This window comes from Peromyscus californicus, unplaced genomic scaffold (genome assembly GCF_007827085.1).
Source record: "Peromyscus californicus insignis strain IS unplaced genomic scaffold, ASM782708v3 Scaffold_17__1_contigs__length_78620276, whole genome shotgun sequence".
NCBI lineage: Eukaryota > Metazoa > Chordata > Mammalia > Rodentia > Cricetidae > Peromyscus > Peromyscus californicus.
In genome coordinates this window covers 32,693,720-32,709,830 of record NW_026294469.1, presented here as the reverse complement: position 1 = coordinate 32,709,830, position 16,111 = coordinate 32,693,720, and the positions used below count along the sequence as shown (strand labels likewise).

General features: G+C 40.5%; 1 protein-coding gene across 1 annotated transcript in view; it reads right to left on the bottom strand.

The window, feature by feature from the left end:
* Nucleotides 1-16,111, bottom strand: part of Stk32a (serine/threonine kinase 32A) — a 120,804-nt gene that overhangs the window by 43,843 nt on the left and 60,850 nt on the right. Inside the window, exon 5 of the mRNA XM_052742116.1 lies at nt 13,747-13,920. Within this exon, the coding sequence (XP_052598076.1) occupies nt 13,747-13,920 (174 nt within the window). The remainder of the gene's footprint in view (nt 1-13,746; nt 13,921-16,111) is intronic.

Below are 16,111 nucleotides of genomic sequence, written 5' to 3'. Positions count from 1 at the left end.
TCCACTCCAGCTGTAAGGACCACAGCAACTGTCAGCATCCACACTGCCCATCACACACACCCACAAAAAACACCCCAAGGATTGAATCTGTGCTTTATTCAGAGAGCTGCAATCTGGGAAGTCAGAATGAAATCTGCCTTCCCCGATCTTTCTCTCATTAGCATTTTCATACAGAACCCGAACAAAGGCATCAAATCCATTCAGAATCACTTCTGTCCAGGTGGGTCTTGTCTCTGAAACCGCCCCCCCTCCCTCCACTGCAAGGGGAGGGTTGACATACACCAAGGCCACAGAGCCTTGCACACCTACTGAGCCATTCTGGACCTCAGCTAGTTTTAAGGTTAACTCACAGAGAAGAGATCATTGGCCACGGGCATGTGCCAACTCCATCCTTCAGAATAAAGTACAGATGTGCTGACTAGCAACATGCCACAGCCACAACTGCAGCGGGGGCACTGATGTTCATACTGGAAGGCCTTTCTCCAGTCACAACTGCCCAGGACAGTTGGCAGCATCTTGGAGAGATGTCACTCAAGTCACAACAAATGTCAGTGACCTCTAGGTGAACCTGACTGCAGTCATTCCCAATGGTCCTTCCCATCTTGCTGCTGTCTCCAGCCAGGCCAGGTAGGGAGCAGGTCCCAGCCTGACTCAGTGCAAAGCCGGCGACGGATGAAGTGTTGACTATGCTGCAGAACTAGGGTCTGCGTCTGCCTCTCCCCTGTTCTGATTATGTAAGCATCCTATGTCAGCCTTCTTTGGTCAGTCAGGAAAGTTTGCCGATGCACTGACAACCTCCCTATGCTGTGACACTAGGCCATGTTTTATTTTTTACATTTTTATGATCTTTATGATGGATAAAGTTATCTTTATGATGGGCTGAGCAGGTTACAGTAAGAATAGAGGAAATCAACAGGCTTCCCGTCCCAGGCAGTGAAGAGCAAGAGCCATAAGGCCACTTGAGAATGACTTATGGGGCTATAAGCCCTGGAAACTGCTAGGGCTATAAGCTTTCAGAACACTCAGCAACTCAGACAGCTGAGGAAGAATTCTAGAGATCTGCGCTACTGACCCTGGAGCCTGTCGGGGTGAGAGGCTATAAAGAGCTCAGTAGAGTAACGGCAGATCCCAGCCCCTACAAGAGTTCCAGAGCTACCAAAGGGCCTGACACTGAGAGCTTGGACTCTGTAATGGTATTATTGGCTGTTACTGGGCCACTGTAATTCAACACACAAAGCAATAAACCTTTACTGGGATACCTACAGCCACTTGCTGGCTTTGAAAGCAGGGAGGCCCTAAGCCTTTATTTCTGAAGGTGCAGAGCCATCAGCTTCTGGTTTTGAAAGCACAATATGCTTTTGAGTTGTGTGCCTAGATCTATAAGTGTCTGGCACTGAAAGCTGTAGCTATAGGTCAATACTTCTCAAGATTCGGAGCTTTGGGTCTCTGGAATTAAAAGCCACTCTGTAAGCCTCAGGTTCTGAAAAGTGTTAGACTTTCAACTCCAGCAGAAGCTGCCCTTTGCCTGTTCATTATTTCCACCTGACTGGAGTAAAAGAACCCTCATGTATTTGTGACAGGATGATGAAGCAGACTACACACAAGGCCCATACAGGCTTTACTGTGTTACATGGTATTGGACTATATATGCATGCATATATTTTATAAAAATATAAATGTATATAACAATTAATAGGTTTTATATACATAAACACATAATTAATATACACATGCAACCTAAAATTAAATACATAGATATATTAATTTATAGAGTCACATGATGGCAATTGTCTCAGTAACAAATGGTTCAGTCCAGCCCTGGATATTTCCAGCTTCACTTGAGGTAGAAGTTTGGAATGTGTGCTTTATAGTCAGATGATCCAGGTTCAAATCCCAAATCTGCAACTTCCTAATTCTGGGACTATGTGTAAATGTGATCACCTTCTTAATATGCATTCTTCACTCTCCTAATAGTTGCTGTAGTTTTCACTTGGCTATTTAAACAGATAAGATTCTATGTAGCTTAAGGACACCTACTCTATGCTGACTCTAAGCATAAGCTAAGAAATATCTTGTCATGTGACTACAGTTACCAGACCAGGGATGGACTGGTGACCCAATTTGAGCTACTGAATAGGAAGGAGAGTGATTGGAAGCTAAAATAAAAGCCCCTTTGGTATCCTGAGGCAGGTTTTTAGAAGGAATGCTGATCACTGGATTCAGAAGAGTTAGCATGGAATACAAGTACTGTGTTAGCATTACATGGAGGAGCAGGCTGAGGATGGAGGGTCCACAGAAAGAGCAGACGAGAGAAAGAAGCTACTTGGTCAATGCTGCTGCTGGATGTTGAATACGTAATCTGTAGACAAGCTTACATCTGGATTTTCCAGTTTTATAGGATAATATTTATTTTATTATTGGAAGCAATGTGTGTAGCATGAATCTTAAAGAGTCTTTATTAATAAAACAAACCCGGGGCTAAGTATTGGGGTGAACACTGGAAGATCAGAGAGACAGAACAAGCCACAGCTAACCTCACCTGGTCAACTTCTCAGCTGATCTTGTTTCCTCAGACTGGAAGCCTCTGTGTCCTCATATCTGAATGGCTCTCAGCTGAACTGTGCTGCTCAAAACCTAAAAGCTTAGCCAGCCAAAATGCTGCTACTTTCTGGTCCTCACGCCTTATATATCTTTCCTTTCTACCATCACTCCCTGGGATTAAAGGTGTGAGTCACCACGCTTGGCTGTAGCCTTGAACAGGATTTTTTTTTTGCCTCTGGAATGCTAGGATAAAGGTGTGTGGTAGCACTGCCTATCCTCATGTTTAATATTGTGGCTGTTCTGTCTCTGACCCCAGATAAGTTTATTAGGGTGCACAATATTTTGGGGAACACAATGCCACCACAAATGTGAATTTAGGTTTACTATTATTTGAGCTCTAAACTCATGCACATAATAGAACGAAGGACAATGAGCTTTACTTCATAAAGTTGTGATGATTTAATTAAATGATCCACATAAATCTCATACTACAGAACCTGGCACAAAGTAACTGTTCAGCTAAATTTCATAAAACATTGAACAAATTATTAGCAAGTGCCCAGTGTAGGAAGAGCTAGGTCATGAGACACTAACGGTAAACTGAGAGTGTCAAGAGATGAACAGGTGTTTTCAATGTTTGTTTAACCATGGTGATATCACAATGGTGACAGGTCTCACTCGCTACACATGGCAACTTAGGCTAAGCTCCATTATACTTAAAGCCCATGCCTTTAATCCTAGCACTCAGGAGGCAGAGGCAGGCAAATCTGAGTTTGAGGCCAGTCTGGTCTACAGAGCTAGTTCCAGAACAGCCAGTGGTACACAGGGAAGCCCTGTCTTTAATAAATAGATAGATAGATAGATAGATAGATAGATAGATAGATAGATAGATAGATAGATAGATAGATAGATAGATAAAGTATACTCAAGTCTATATTATTCTCCAAAACCCTTCTGTAGCATTCATGACAAAAATTTGGTGGTGTACAGTCATGCTCACTTGTTTCCAATCTGCCTATGACCACTGTCACTCAATATGGCAGAGGTGATGTATTAAGGTGGAAATGCTGAGGTCCTTAAAGTATAATGCACTTGATAGTTGGGCTTTGCAGAAAGTGTGTCTGTCTTGTATCATCACAATGAGAAGGTGAGGGGGTCAGCTCATGGGTTCTTTCTTACTCTGTGAGATCAGCTAACAGGACCTCTCTAATCCCGCCCATCCTTCCCTCCTGACCACACACTGTGAGTGAAAATCAAGTTCAAGAACATGCCCTCTCCTGCTTGCTCTGCCTATTCCCTAAGCACAAATATAAAGCAGGACTATGCCTGCACACTTGTTTGAATGTGGTAATGGTCTGGCCTCTGCTCACACTTGTTGCCTCACTCCTACCCTCACATGCCCTCTGCTCTGCACCAGGACATAACAAACACCTTAAGAGCTGTTTGTCTGGCTAGCCCTGCCACCAATGCTGCTAATATTCCAGGTCACCTGTGGGCATAGTGTTAAAAATAACCCCCAGAAGTGTGTTTGCTCAAATCTTTATTTACTATAAAGTACTGAACACAATCTGTAACTAACACAGCTCCCTCAGTATTTAGGTCCTTGTTGATTGTGTCATCTCATTAGCTGTAATCTTTAAGAAGGCAAACGAAGAAGAGGAGGAGGAAGAGGAGGAAGAGGAAGAGGAGGAGGAGGAAGAGGAGTCATTGTAGTAGTAGTAGTAGTTCCCTTCACCCCCAAAATTCTATTCCCAGCTATGTCCCTGACATATACATAAGTAAGCAATACTGTTTAGTATTAAATGATTAAACCTAAAAGAGTGACGCTTGTACTTCGTATTGCAATGCATGCTAGACTAAATGAAATTGTATTTAACGCAGCTCACAGGTTACATATTAATGAAATTCTTAACCTTATTGAAATTATTAAAAGTTCAGCCTAGCCTAGTTAAATGTTAACCTGTAAATGACCACCCCTTGCCTTTTCCAAGGTGGGTAGAAAGAAGGTACATTTTAAAGGCTCTTTGCAACTGTCTGATGCATAACACCAAGAGGGCAGATTCTCTTGTTTTCACAGTGTGTAATTCATGCTCATTCATTATTTGGTAGCATGGCAGCAGATGCTGAACAGAGCACAGCAATGTAATACCCTTATTACTTCACTGTGTTTTGTTTCTAGGGCTCAATAACCACTTCGCTACAGCAGTTAGGAAAAGAGAGCATTTGCAAGGGCTTGTCATCTACTGAAGATAAGATTTAATAAGACAAGGAGGAAGGGCCTTTCCTTAAGCACTCCAGAGAAGACGTTAGCCTGAAACCTAATATTTCAATGCAATAAACAACAAGTGTTGTCATTACACTGAAAGAAAGGCAAACTTCAAGCAGAACACACATAGTGAGAGCAGTAAAGTCATCAACAATTACTCTGAGGCTCATACTTTTCTCAGGCTGAACACAATGCTATGGTAAATGAGGAAAAAAAAATAAAACCTCCTTTACAGATATATAAAAGCCAAGCGAGACACCTTCAACCTGAGAATTCAAATTCAAATGCTGTAGATAGCTGAATTATCTCACTAAAGTTGAAAGATAAAAACAAGGAGTAGATCGAAGCAGGAAAGAACTGCATGCTTCTGCTGTGTCATGAGCTTGACTGCTGCTGGAAGTTTCTGCCTTGTGGTTCCAGAGGCTTCAAGTCTAAAAGGTCCTTAGATCCAGCTTCCACAGAGACCATCCTTTCTGGCCTCTTCTAGAATCTTCTGGTATGTAGGTAATCTACTGTTCTTTGGTATATATATATATATATATATATATATATATATATATATATATATATATATATATATATATATATATATTTCCAGTCATCCATCTTCCTATGGCTATCATGTGTGTGTGTGTGTGTGTGTGTGTGTGTGTGTGTGTGTGTGTGTGCGCGCACGTGCATGTGCATCCACATCCAAATAGCCTCTTTTTATAAAGCTACCAGTCATGTTTGAACAGGGTCCATCTGAATGGTCTTATTTTAATTTTAATATTTCTATAAAGATCCTGCTTCCTAAAAGGTCATATTTTGAAACACTGAGGGTTAAGACTTGAATGTATCCTTTATTTGTAGTATGCTAGTTTTTGTCAACTTAATACGAACTAGAATCACCTGGGAAGAGGAAACCTAATCAGAGGAATTATCGCCATCTACTTGGACTGTAGGCAAGTCTATGGGCCTTTTCTTGATTGTTGAATGATGTGGGAGAGCCTAGACCACTATGAGCAGTGCTATCCCTAGGCATGTAGTCCTGAGCTGTATGAGAAAGCAAGACAAGCAGGCCAGAAGGAGCAGACAAGTAAGCAACACTCCTACATGGTCTCTGCTTCAGTTCCTGCCTTGAGTTCCTGTCCTGACTTCCCTCCATGAAGAGTTGCTGACCTGAGTGTTGCAAGATGACATAAACCTCATCCTCTCTGAGCTGGTTTTGGTCATGGAGTTTATCACAACAAGAGAAAGCAAACTAGGAAGGGGAAATATAAAATAACATACAGTCGTACCAACCACAATCATCTTGCAATTGGCTAAGTAGCACTACACAGCTCATGTAACCTGGAAGGTGTGTGTCAGTTATTTTCGTAAGGATAAAACTAAGGAAGCCTACAGTTAGAGCAGGAACAGTCTGGTTATTCTGTTTGTTTGTTTCTGTGCCGGGGTTGAACCTCAGCTCCCAATGAATAAAGCAAGAGCTCTACCATTCTCCCTCCAGTCAGGACCTTTAGTTAGATAATCTTGCATTTGAATTTAGTCTCCATATACAGGCTGTACATGGCCAAGCTACTTTAGTTAGATAATCTTGCATTTGAATTTAGTCTCCATACACTAACTGTACATGGCCAAGTTACTTTAGTTAGATAATCTTGCATTTGAATTTAGTCTCCATATACTAACTGTACATGGCCAAATTACTTTAGTTAGATAATCTTGCATTTGAATTTAGTCTTCATACACTAGCTGTGCATGGCAAAGTTACTTAACTCTGCCAAAGTATTGTTGACTGTCAAATGGGGCACTGTGTACAGCATGCTGAGTACCACAGGGCAAGGTCTTGGTATGTGTATAATAAATAACTCTTGTTAAGTCATTAAAGCAATGACGTATGTACTTTGTATTATAAATTAATTGGGCAAAAAGGCTGGTGAGCTTAAAGAAGTAAACACATTCAGGAATGAGAAAAATATCTCACCAGGTGACTCATTCTTAAGGGCTTCAAAGCTGAGCTGTCACTGGGTTAGCATATTCATTCATTAGGAACTGATCTGTCACTTGAATGATTAGCACCAAAACGATCTCATTTTTGCCTATGAATTAGCACCTCAAGAAAATAAAATATGACTGCTAAGATACTACAGTGTGTGTAAATTAGATGCCAAGGTGACCTCCCGGCCTAGATCTCTGCCTGTAATAAGCTAAAGAAAACAAGTATGATTTTGGTTCACAATTGAATTGCAAACAAGAACTTGGCTGGTAAATGTGCTAAGAGCTGTTTGCCACACTTCCATGCCGCATGCTCACCAGGCAGTTCACTTCAGTCACATAGCCTTCCTGGAGGGGAGTATATGTGTGGTAGAGAGCAGAGAAAGACAAGCTCATGTGTAAAGACCATCCTGCTGAGGCAAAGAGGATGCCATCCTAGAGACTTATGCATGAAGGAATCACTTCTTACCCCTGTCAACCCCCTCTCTTCTTCCTCGACAGAGAAGTTCGAGACTCTGCCTAAAGTTGTAGAGGAAACTGGCATTGGTATGTGGCACAGTATACTTCTTCAGGAGAAAAGTGGCAGACAGATATTATGGGGACCCCCCCCCCTTCATGATTTCCACCTCTTGTTTATATCCTTGAGTAAACAAGTTTTGTCACTTGCTTCTAACCAACACTGTTTTGGGATTACTGGGACTATTGGGATTATGTTATAGAATATTATATATTGTTACTTGAAGATATAACTGCTGTCCTACTAGTCAGCTCATTCTAGAGTCTAGGTGTTCTTCTTAAATTTGACAAAGCAAGCTGTCATGAATCCTGCAGCTTCAAAAGGAATGAATTCTATTAACTTCCTGTCTGAGCTTATCTGGCCTAACCTTAAAGAAACCTCAGTTACACTATGTCCACATTCCAAACCAAGGAAACTGGGAGCTGATAAACGTGGGTTCATTTCCTACAAAGGATATCAAAGGTGTCACGGAATCTCTTCTCCTGTAGCCAAACAGTAGGAATTTGTAGATCAAATTAAGATTTACTTCAGAAAATACCATCCATTGTAAACTTACCTTGTACGATTATCACGTGTACTTGCTGTTTTCATTCATATGTTTACGTACGTTTACTCTGAATTACCCGGTGACCCTCTACTTTGATTGCTGTGCTGGATATTGGTGATTAAACATGGGTAAAACATTCTCTATCCACAAGTAATTACATTCAGGAGAGAGAGAAAGCATTATACGAATAACATCGTGGCTCAAAAGCCACAATTAGAAGCCTAACCATGACCACTGGGCAGATGTAACAGAGTAGGAGTGATGGCGACCTAGCCTGTGACAGAGTCACAACCGCTTATAACCTTTATAATGCATGCTCCCAAATTTAAAAGCCTTTCTTATTTGTAAACCATTTTTCATGATCAACTGTTATCAGTGCTACAACAGAGTGAACATCTCCCTCACCACCAGAGCCTCGGCTCTGCAATGCTGTCTGGTAACCACACGCTTTGAAGGGATCCTTGAGTATTTAGGCTAGAGTCATTGTTCCCAAGTTTTGGTTTTTTTTTTTTTATTTCATTGTCGAGGTACTGCTTCTGAGAAGGATGATAGGAGTTTCTTAAAAGTTGCTACATCGGTTTGAAGGGTTGACAAGTGAGGATTAATTCTTATCTGCACCTTGCTTCAGAGTGAAGCTGGCTGCCTTTATTACTTCCTCCGCCCCTCTCACTATAACAAAGAAGACAAAGGTAATAAGTGAAAGCACAAGCACAATCCCGTGTTCTTCTTGATAATCAAAACTTTTCTATTATTCCCTGTTCAATATTTCCATTATTGATGGGAGATAACATCTCACAATTTTCTCTGTTGTGCTGTGATTATTTATATGAATTGCCTAATAGGATTTTTACCTCATTCCTATAGGAATTTGGAAAATGATGAATTATAACTTCATTAGAGTGAGTTTTTTGGTTTTTTTTTTACTATGAGGAAAATACAATCAACCATCTACTGTAATCTGAGATGACTTACTGTTAATTGTCTCATATAGCTCATCTCCATAGCCTAAATTTATAATTGAGTCTTCTTTAACGTCTGACAGGAAAATGACTACTAATTCCTTCTTGGCCTGCAATAATTAGTTTCCATCAGATTATTCATTGGAGGGACTATGGCATTCTAATCAAATACTGTTCTCCTCACAGGAAGTATAATGAATTTAGGCTCTTTTATTTTTAATAGATGCAAATAATCACCCTGTTCTCACTTTAAAGCCTTACTGACTTAATATAAATAAGGGGGTATTAAGATAGGATCTTCCACACTTTGAAAACTAAAGTCAGTTTTCAATCTGTGAGCACAGGAAAACACTGAATTTCTTGACTAACAAGAAACTTGTCTAATTATATAAATCAAAACTAAGGTTATTATGCAACTTCGCTTTTATCAAAGAAAGCTCTGGAAATTGATGAAAATCAGCTCAATATTTTGCATATTATGGGAACTTTAAAAATTCAAGTCTACGGATTGAAAAATTCTATCAATAAATTAAGACAAAGACCCATTTATATCCCACCAGAAGTTTATGGCAAAGAAAGTAGGTGCAATGTTTTCGAAAAATAAGACACACATCTGTTGGCAGAGACATCAATGTAAGAACACAATTAAAACAGAGCCCATTTCACATTTCTCAGATAGAATGAGCTCTGTCTCTCTCTCTCTTTCTCTCTCTCTCTCTCTCTCTCTCTCTCTCTCTCTCTCTCTCTCTCTCTTTCTATCTGTCCCTCTCACTCTCTTTATTTCTGTGTGTCTGTGTACTAGTTTTATGTCAACTGGACACAAGCTAGAGTCATGAGATAGGAGGGAGACTCAACTGAGAAAACGCCTTCATAAGATCGGGCTGCTGGCAAGTCTGTAGTGCATTTTCTTAATTAATGATTGATGAGGGAGGGCCTGGCTCATTATGGGTGGGCCATGCCTGGGCTGGTGGTCCTGGCTTCTATAAGTAAGCAGACTGAGTAAGCCATGTGGAGCAAACCAGTAAGCAGAACCTCTCCGTGGCCTCTGCATCAGCTCCTGCCTCCTCCAAACTCCTGCCCTGTTTGAGTTATTGTCTTGACTTCTTTTGATGATGAACTATAATGTGGAAATGTAAGCCAATTAAACCTTTTTCTCTCCAACTTGCTTTTGGTCATGGTGCTTCATCACAGCAACAGTAACCTGAACTAAGACAGTGTGTTCATGTGGAGGGAGAGATTATGGACTCACATGGATACATGTACTTGTTGAGGTTAACAGGTTGAAATTAGGCAACTTTGTCAATTACTCTTCACCTCATGTTTTGAGACAGAGTCTCTTACTGAATCCGGAACTGAACAATTCAGTTCGGAAAGCTTGTCAATGACGTCCAGGGATCACCGGTCCCCAGTCATTGAGATTCTAGATGTGTGCATTTCTTATTTGAGTGCTGGTGATCCAAACTTATATCCTCATCCTTTTATAGCAAGCATTCTCCTGACTGAGCCATCTCCCTGGCCCCTGAATAAAGACTCTCGTTTATTCGGTCCCTGTTACATGGTCTAGGTCTGATTGCTGTTTTGGCCATTTAAACCTCTTTTGAATCCTCTGAGTTCTTACAACACTGTTTCCTTATCAAACACCTTCTCTCATGTACTCCAGCTTTCCTCATCAGTTTAGCTTCTGGTTTTAGATCATCCTTTAACCTGGTGGCTTCAGTGTGCCATCTTTGCCTGCGCAGCTGGAATATGGGTACTTGTGGACTAGTGGCCATGCTCACCTTACTGTGTGCTCTCCTCAGGCTCCAGCGACATTCAACTTCATGGGACGAAGTGTGGTCAAGAGCTCTGCATTTCCTCAATCTGATGCTTCACCTATACTCTCACAGTGTAATGTGGGGTAAGAGCCTTAAGGTTTTTTGTTTGTTTGTTTATTTGTTTTTTCAAGACAGGGTTTCTCAGTGTAGCTTTGTGCCTTTCCTGGATCTCGCTCTGTAGACCAGGCTGGCCTCGAACTCACAAAGTTCTGCCTGCCTCTGCCTCCCAAGTGCTGGGATTAAAGGCATGCCCCACCACCGACTGACCAAGAGCCTTAAGTTTTTTTAAACAGGAGTTCCAGCCGTAAAATGGGGATAGTAACGCCACCAACCTCCTGTAACTAGAGGAAGACTGACTGGTAATTCTCAAATTCTGAGAAGAGTCCCTGAACTGGAAGCCACTGGTAAATGGTGGGCTGATATTATTCTTGTTCCATGCACATTCACTGAGTACTTAAGATCATTTTGAATCATCTACTGTCCAGAGGCAACACATGGGTTGACTCTAAACATAGAAGTTCTGTATTTTATAGCTGCTGTTCCATGTAATTGGCTACTGCACACTTGGACAAATCCATGATGCTTCATCTATTCTTTTTCATTCACACATTTTATGTCTTGGAATTCAGAGTTTTACAGTAGTATTCTAAGCAGCTGAAAGATGATTTATTCTGTCATCTTAGCATCAATCAAATGGAGCATTTATTTTACTGATTCTTTTGAAGGAAGCTATAGTTTTTTGAAGAGTTATATTTTTAATATGAATGTATTCCATGAAGAAGCCCATGTTATGTATCACTAAACACCCTGGGAAAGAGCTAAACCATCAGAATGGAAAAATATGTGTTGTAATAAATGAAGAAGGAGATTTTATAATGAGATTCCAGAAGCCCAAATTGTTTCTGAATTCATCTCTCAACTTTACACCCCACAAAATCCCATTCTCAGAATAACACTATTACTACCTATCATTTAAATTCCTTAGGCAGAGGGATATTCCTTAATTAACCATGTATCTGGTTTTTAAAGCCATTTTAAAGATAACACATTTAGTTGATATCTGGCATTTTAATAGTAAAAAGCCTAGTTATTGGACAATTGAAGTATCTATTTGGCCCATTGTCATGAAAGAAATTTAACACTGGCAGTATGTCTTCAATTTACTAGAACATATAAGAGTTTAGCCAGCATCTATTCCTTCATAGTTTTTCCAAATACTGGCAAGGCAATGGGAAGCTAAGCAGATGTGGCTTCACTCCTGGAGTAGAAGGGTACAAATGAACTAAGCAACTGCATATCAAAAAAGTGTCAGAGCTTCCCAGAAGTGCAAAATGCTCTGATGGTCTATAAAATACAATGCATGTGAGGTGAGTGGGGCCCACAGGCAGCAGACACACACTTGAATTGTTCTGTGACCCCAAAAGGACAGCATCTTAGTTTGTTTCAATGCTGCATCCCGAATGTGCAGATTTGTGTCATTCATTTCTATGTGAGAAGACGTTTTAGCACAAACAGGCCCTCTGAGAGTGGACAGAAGTAAATACTGTGTGAGTATAAAAAGCTAGGAACAGGAAGTTCATCCCTTATGTGTCACATGATTTCAATGGCCCAAACTAGATAAAACTAGTGAGGTGTGAGGGAAGAAGAGAAAGAAAACAGACACCAGCTGGGAGAGATCTCCTTCTGGGTTCCAGGTGAATTTCTAGCCTGAATTCCTCTCGGAATAAAGCCCTTCCCAGAAAAAGCTGCCAAGAGCCAGCAAGCCTGCTCTTCCAAACAAGATTTTCAATTACTCACCAAATACCAGGTGTGTAAATTGCCTTCTGAAGTCCTGTGTGATTAACTGGTCAGTTTTCCATTTAACTATGACTTAAAGAGCACATTTCCAGTACAAATAGCCTCTCCAAAGATGGAAAATTAAACAGTTACTTAAGTCTACCCACTTAAAGCCAGAAAAGAAAAAAAAAAAAGGATTAGTTCATGTGCCTACAAATTGTGGTAGTACCTGTTCATCCACAGTCTCAGAGCTGATCCAGAAAAGTTGCAGACAAATATGCTATCCAACTCAAGCTATACTAAATGAGATATAACTGTACTAAAATCTCAGTCAGTTCTTCAAGGATTAGAGAGAACAGTAGTGAGGTTATTGGCATTGGATTTTATCAAATGATGTGTAATCGATGTTTGTATTTCACATGTATATTTAGTACTCTCAGTATAACATGGCTCTTTCTCTCTCACTTAGGGTTGGAGAGATTCAGTTTTAGATCCTGACAGGGCCAACTGTTAGAAAATCTTTGACTCACTTTCTTTTAAGGTACAATGGGGACACTATAATTAAATGGGAAGTCCTTGTTGATGCTTAAATTTTTAAAACACTAATAAAATGTTTCAGAGTGCCCAGCACAAAGTAAACCTCAGTAAAAGTAATGGATATGATGATGATTTGATTATTAATAAACCTAGGCGATAATTTCATATTTATAAATCATGGTTTTCTCATCTTTAATACAGGTCTAACAGCAGCTCTGATCTTTATCCAGGTTGTTTTAGTGATAAATGATATATGGTATATGAGATCATCATTAAAGCTACTAAGTTTTTTTATAATTGTAATGTATCCCTTCCTGTCTACTTGGATGTATCCCCTTATCACCCTTTATTTTCTTAAAACACATTCTTTAAATGTAGGAGACTCCTTGTTTTTGTTGCCCCTTTAGCAGTGGACACCTGGGGGACTTACTTAATACAGTTGTCATGACAGGAAGACATTAAGCCAAGTTTTCTCCTATGAGGAATTTCTTTCTTATCTTGCCCTCTGCATGTTTCCACCTCTATTTGAATTAATTAATTTAATATTGAAGTTCTCACCTGTCACCATTCCTTCTCTTTATATATGCAGTTATAACCAAGTACCAATAGACATTGATAGTGATGTTTAGTCTTGTCACATACTGTGACCTTGGGCAAATTAAACTTTATATGTCAGTCACCCACAGGGGCAACGAACCAACCCCAAAGGGCTGCTGCAATAACTAAATGAACATTAAATGCAGCGATGAACAAGATTTGTTCAATTCAGCTTCTTATCAAGCCCATGGATTGTCTTCTTGGACTTGACTGACCTGTGAATGATGCGCTGGCTCTGTAGGTAGTCTAGGGCCATGGCCAGCTCACAGATGAAGAGTTTCACTGTGTCTTCCTGAAAGTGGACATTCTGCTGAAGGTGATAACGCAGGTCCCCACCAAGTAGCAGGTCTACCACCATGAACATGTCTTCCTCATCTTGGAAGGAATACCTGGAACAACATTAGGAATATAAATATCAGGGCTAAAGAGATGACTCAATGGACAAAGTGCTTGCATGTCAGCCTGAGGACCTGAGTTTGAATCCCCAGCTCCTGAATAGAACCATGGCATGGTGGCTAGTGTGAGAAACCCTGTACTGGGGGCCAGACATAGGAGCTGATCCAAGGTTGGGGGCAGACCTCTCAGGCTAGCCCATCTTGCCAAAATAATGAGCTTCAGGTTTATTAAGACAATCTGTCTCAAAAGTAAGGTGGAGAAGCAATTGAGGAAAGACACTGTCAATGTTGGCCTCCATGTATGCCTACATGAGGGGGTACATCTGCCTGCACACATGAACACACATGCAAAACACACACACATTTTTTTTTAAATAAACACCAACTACACTTACAGGATAGAGTACTAGAGGCAAGCTCTAGTAGACTACTGTCATGCTCCCATTTCTTACCAAGAAATTAGGGAATAGCAAGTTTAAGTGACCTCCACCAAGTAAAAATCCTAACAAATTATACAGCCAAGGGTTCTCCAGAGACGAAATGAGATATGAAAGAGAATAATATGACATCATGAAGCACAAACAAAAGAGAGAACTCTGTGGATAGGGTACAGTCAGAACAATAGGTATGATGGAAAGGCCTGAGTTTGGGGAAGAATGCATGGGCCAATTCTATGACAGGAACTTATTCACCAATCTATAGACATTGGGGATCACTGGCAAGTGTGACGTCAGCTGTATGGCCAGATACCAGCTCTTGAATTGAAGGAGCATGGTGCTGAGGACTGGGAGACAGAGTGAGACAAAACCAGCCCCACATGGGCCCCTGTTGAATACAGCAGAGATATGGGGATTTGTTTATATGCACAGAGCCTTGGTAAGGACGTTCTTCTCCAGCGAGGATTTGTCTTGTGCCCACAGCTCAGGCATGATTTATTGTCATAATGAAGTTCTCTAAATCAATACTGCTTTGATGTGTTTCTGTTTTCCTAATGTCACTGATTTCATATTTTGAAGTTTTATTTGCATTAAAGAACTAAGTGTCTGCAAGCAGTACCCAAGGAAGCATATAAATTCTCGGTGATGAATTCTCTGCTCAGGAGTAACTGTCAAACACCAATGTCAGGACAAATACTAAAAAGTGGGGTGGGGGGTGATTTACAAACAATAAGGAATGAGAATTTCAACACAGCATTAATCTGAAGGAGGTGATAGACTAATGAAGACTGATGGTCCCTGATATTTGTTCACTGGTTCAATAAATGAAATTTCATATTCACAGAGAAGATGTCAGAAATTAAGCTCTTGGGGAATTAAGACAAAAGAAGGGAATAATTTTTAAAACTTTGAGATGTGCACACTTGGTATTATCTTTAGAAATTATGTATCCTCTTTACCTCAGTGAGACAACCGGCTGGCTAGCTCTGCTTTAGGTTTAAAAGGCACCAGGAGAGCTGCTAGGTCTGGATACTTCCATTTGAAATCCTTCCAACTGCACCAATACAAACTATATTCACTGTGTTCTGGACACCTTTCAGTGAGTCACCCTGGGATAGTTAATATGTAATCACACCCAAGGTCTACTTCACCTCAGGCTGCTCTCAGCAGTGGAACGGAAAGTATACTTTCTCATGGGATGAATTGCTGATGGAATAAGGATGGTGAGAATGGGAACTGGGTACCAAAAGAAGGGAAAACACGGAGCCAATCATACATATAACTAGAAGCCAATGGAAAGTTACCCTGTGGAGCAGACTTATGCTACACTTTGCTGTTGACTGCCTTGCACTCTGAAGTGCCTTGCACTCCCAGACCTGCTAACACATCAGGGGCTCTTCTCTCCTATTGTTGCACTAAATTCCAAGTGTAAATGTTCCTTGTACTAAATTTAGTGCGAACAAGCAAACATTTTTATTAAGGCTTGAGTTAAGAGATTTTTATCCAAAGAAGAAACTGATACGAGTGCCAGTTGTGACAAGCTGACCACAGTGTTCCAACATGTAGGGGATTAATAATCAAAGAGAGAAGAGGCCAAGGCAAGAGGCAACATGCTCCCCTGGCCAGCAGAAATAGAAATTTAGTAAGCTGTGAAGGCAAGTCTGACTGTTAAAAATCATCTTCCTTCTTCAGCTTGTCACATCTGAATCCTACTTCAGGTTCTTAAGTCTCAAAGGGAAAAGATAAGC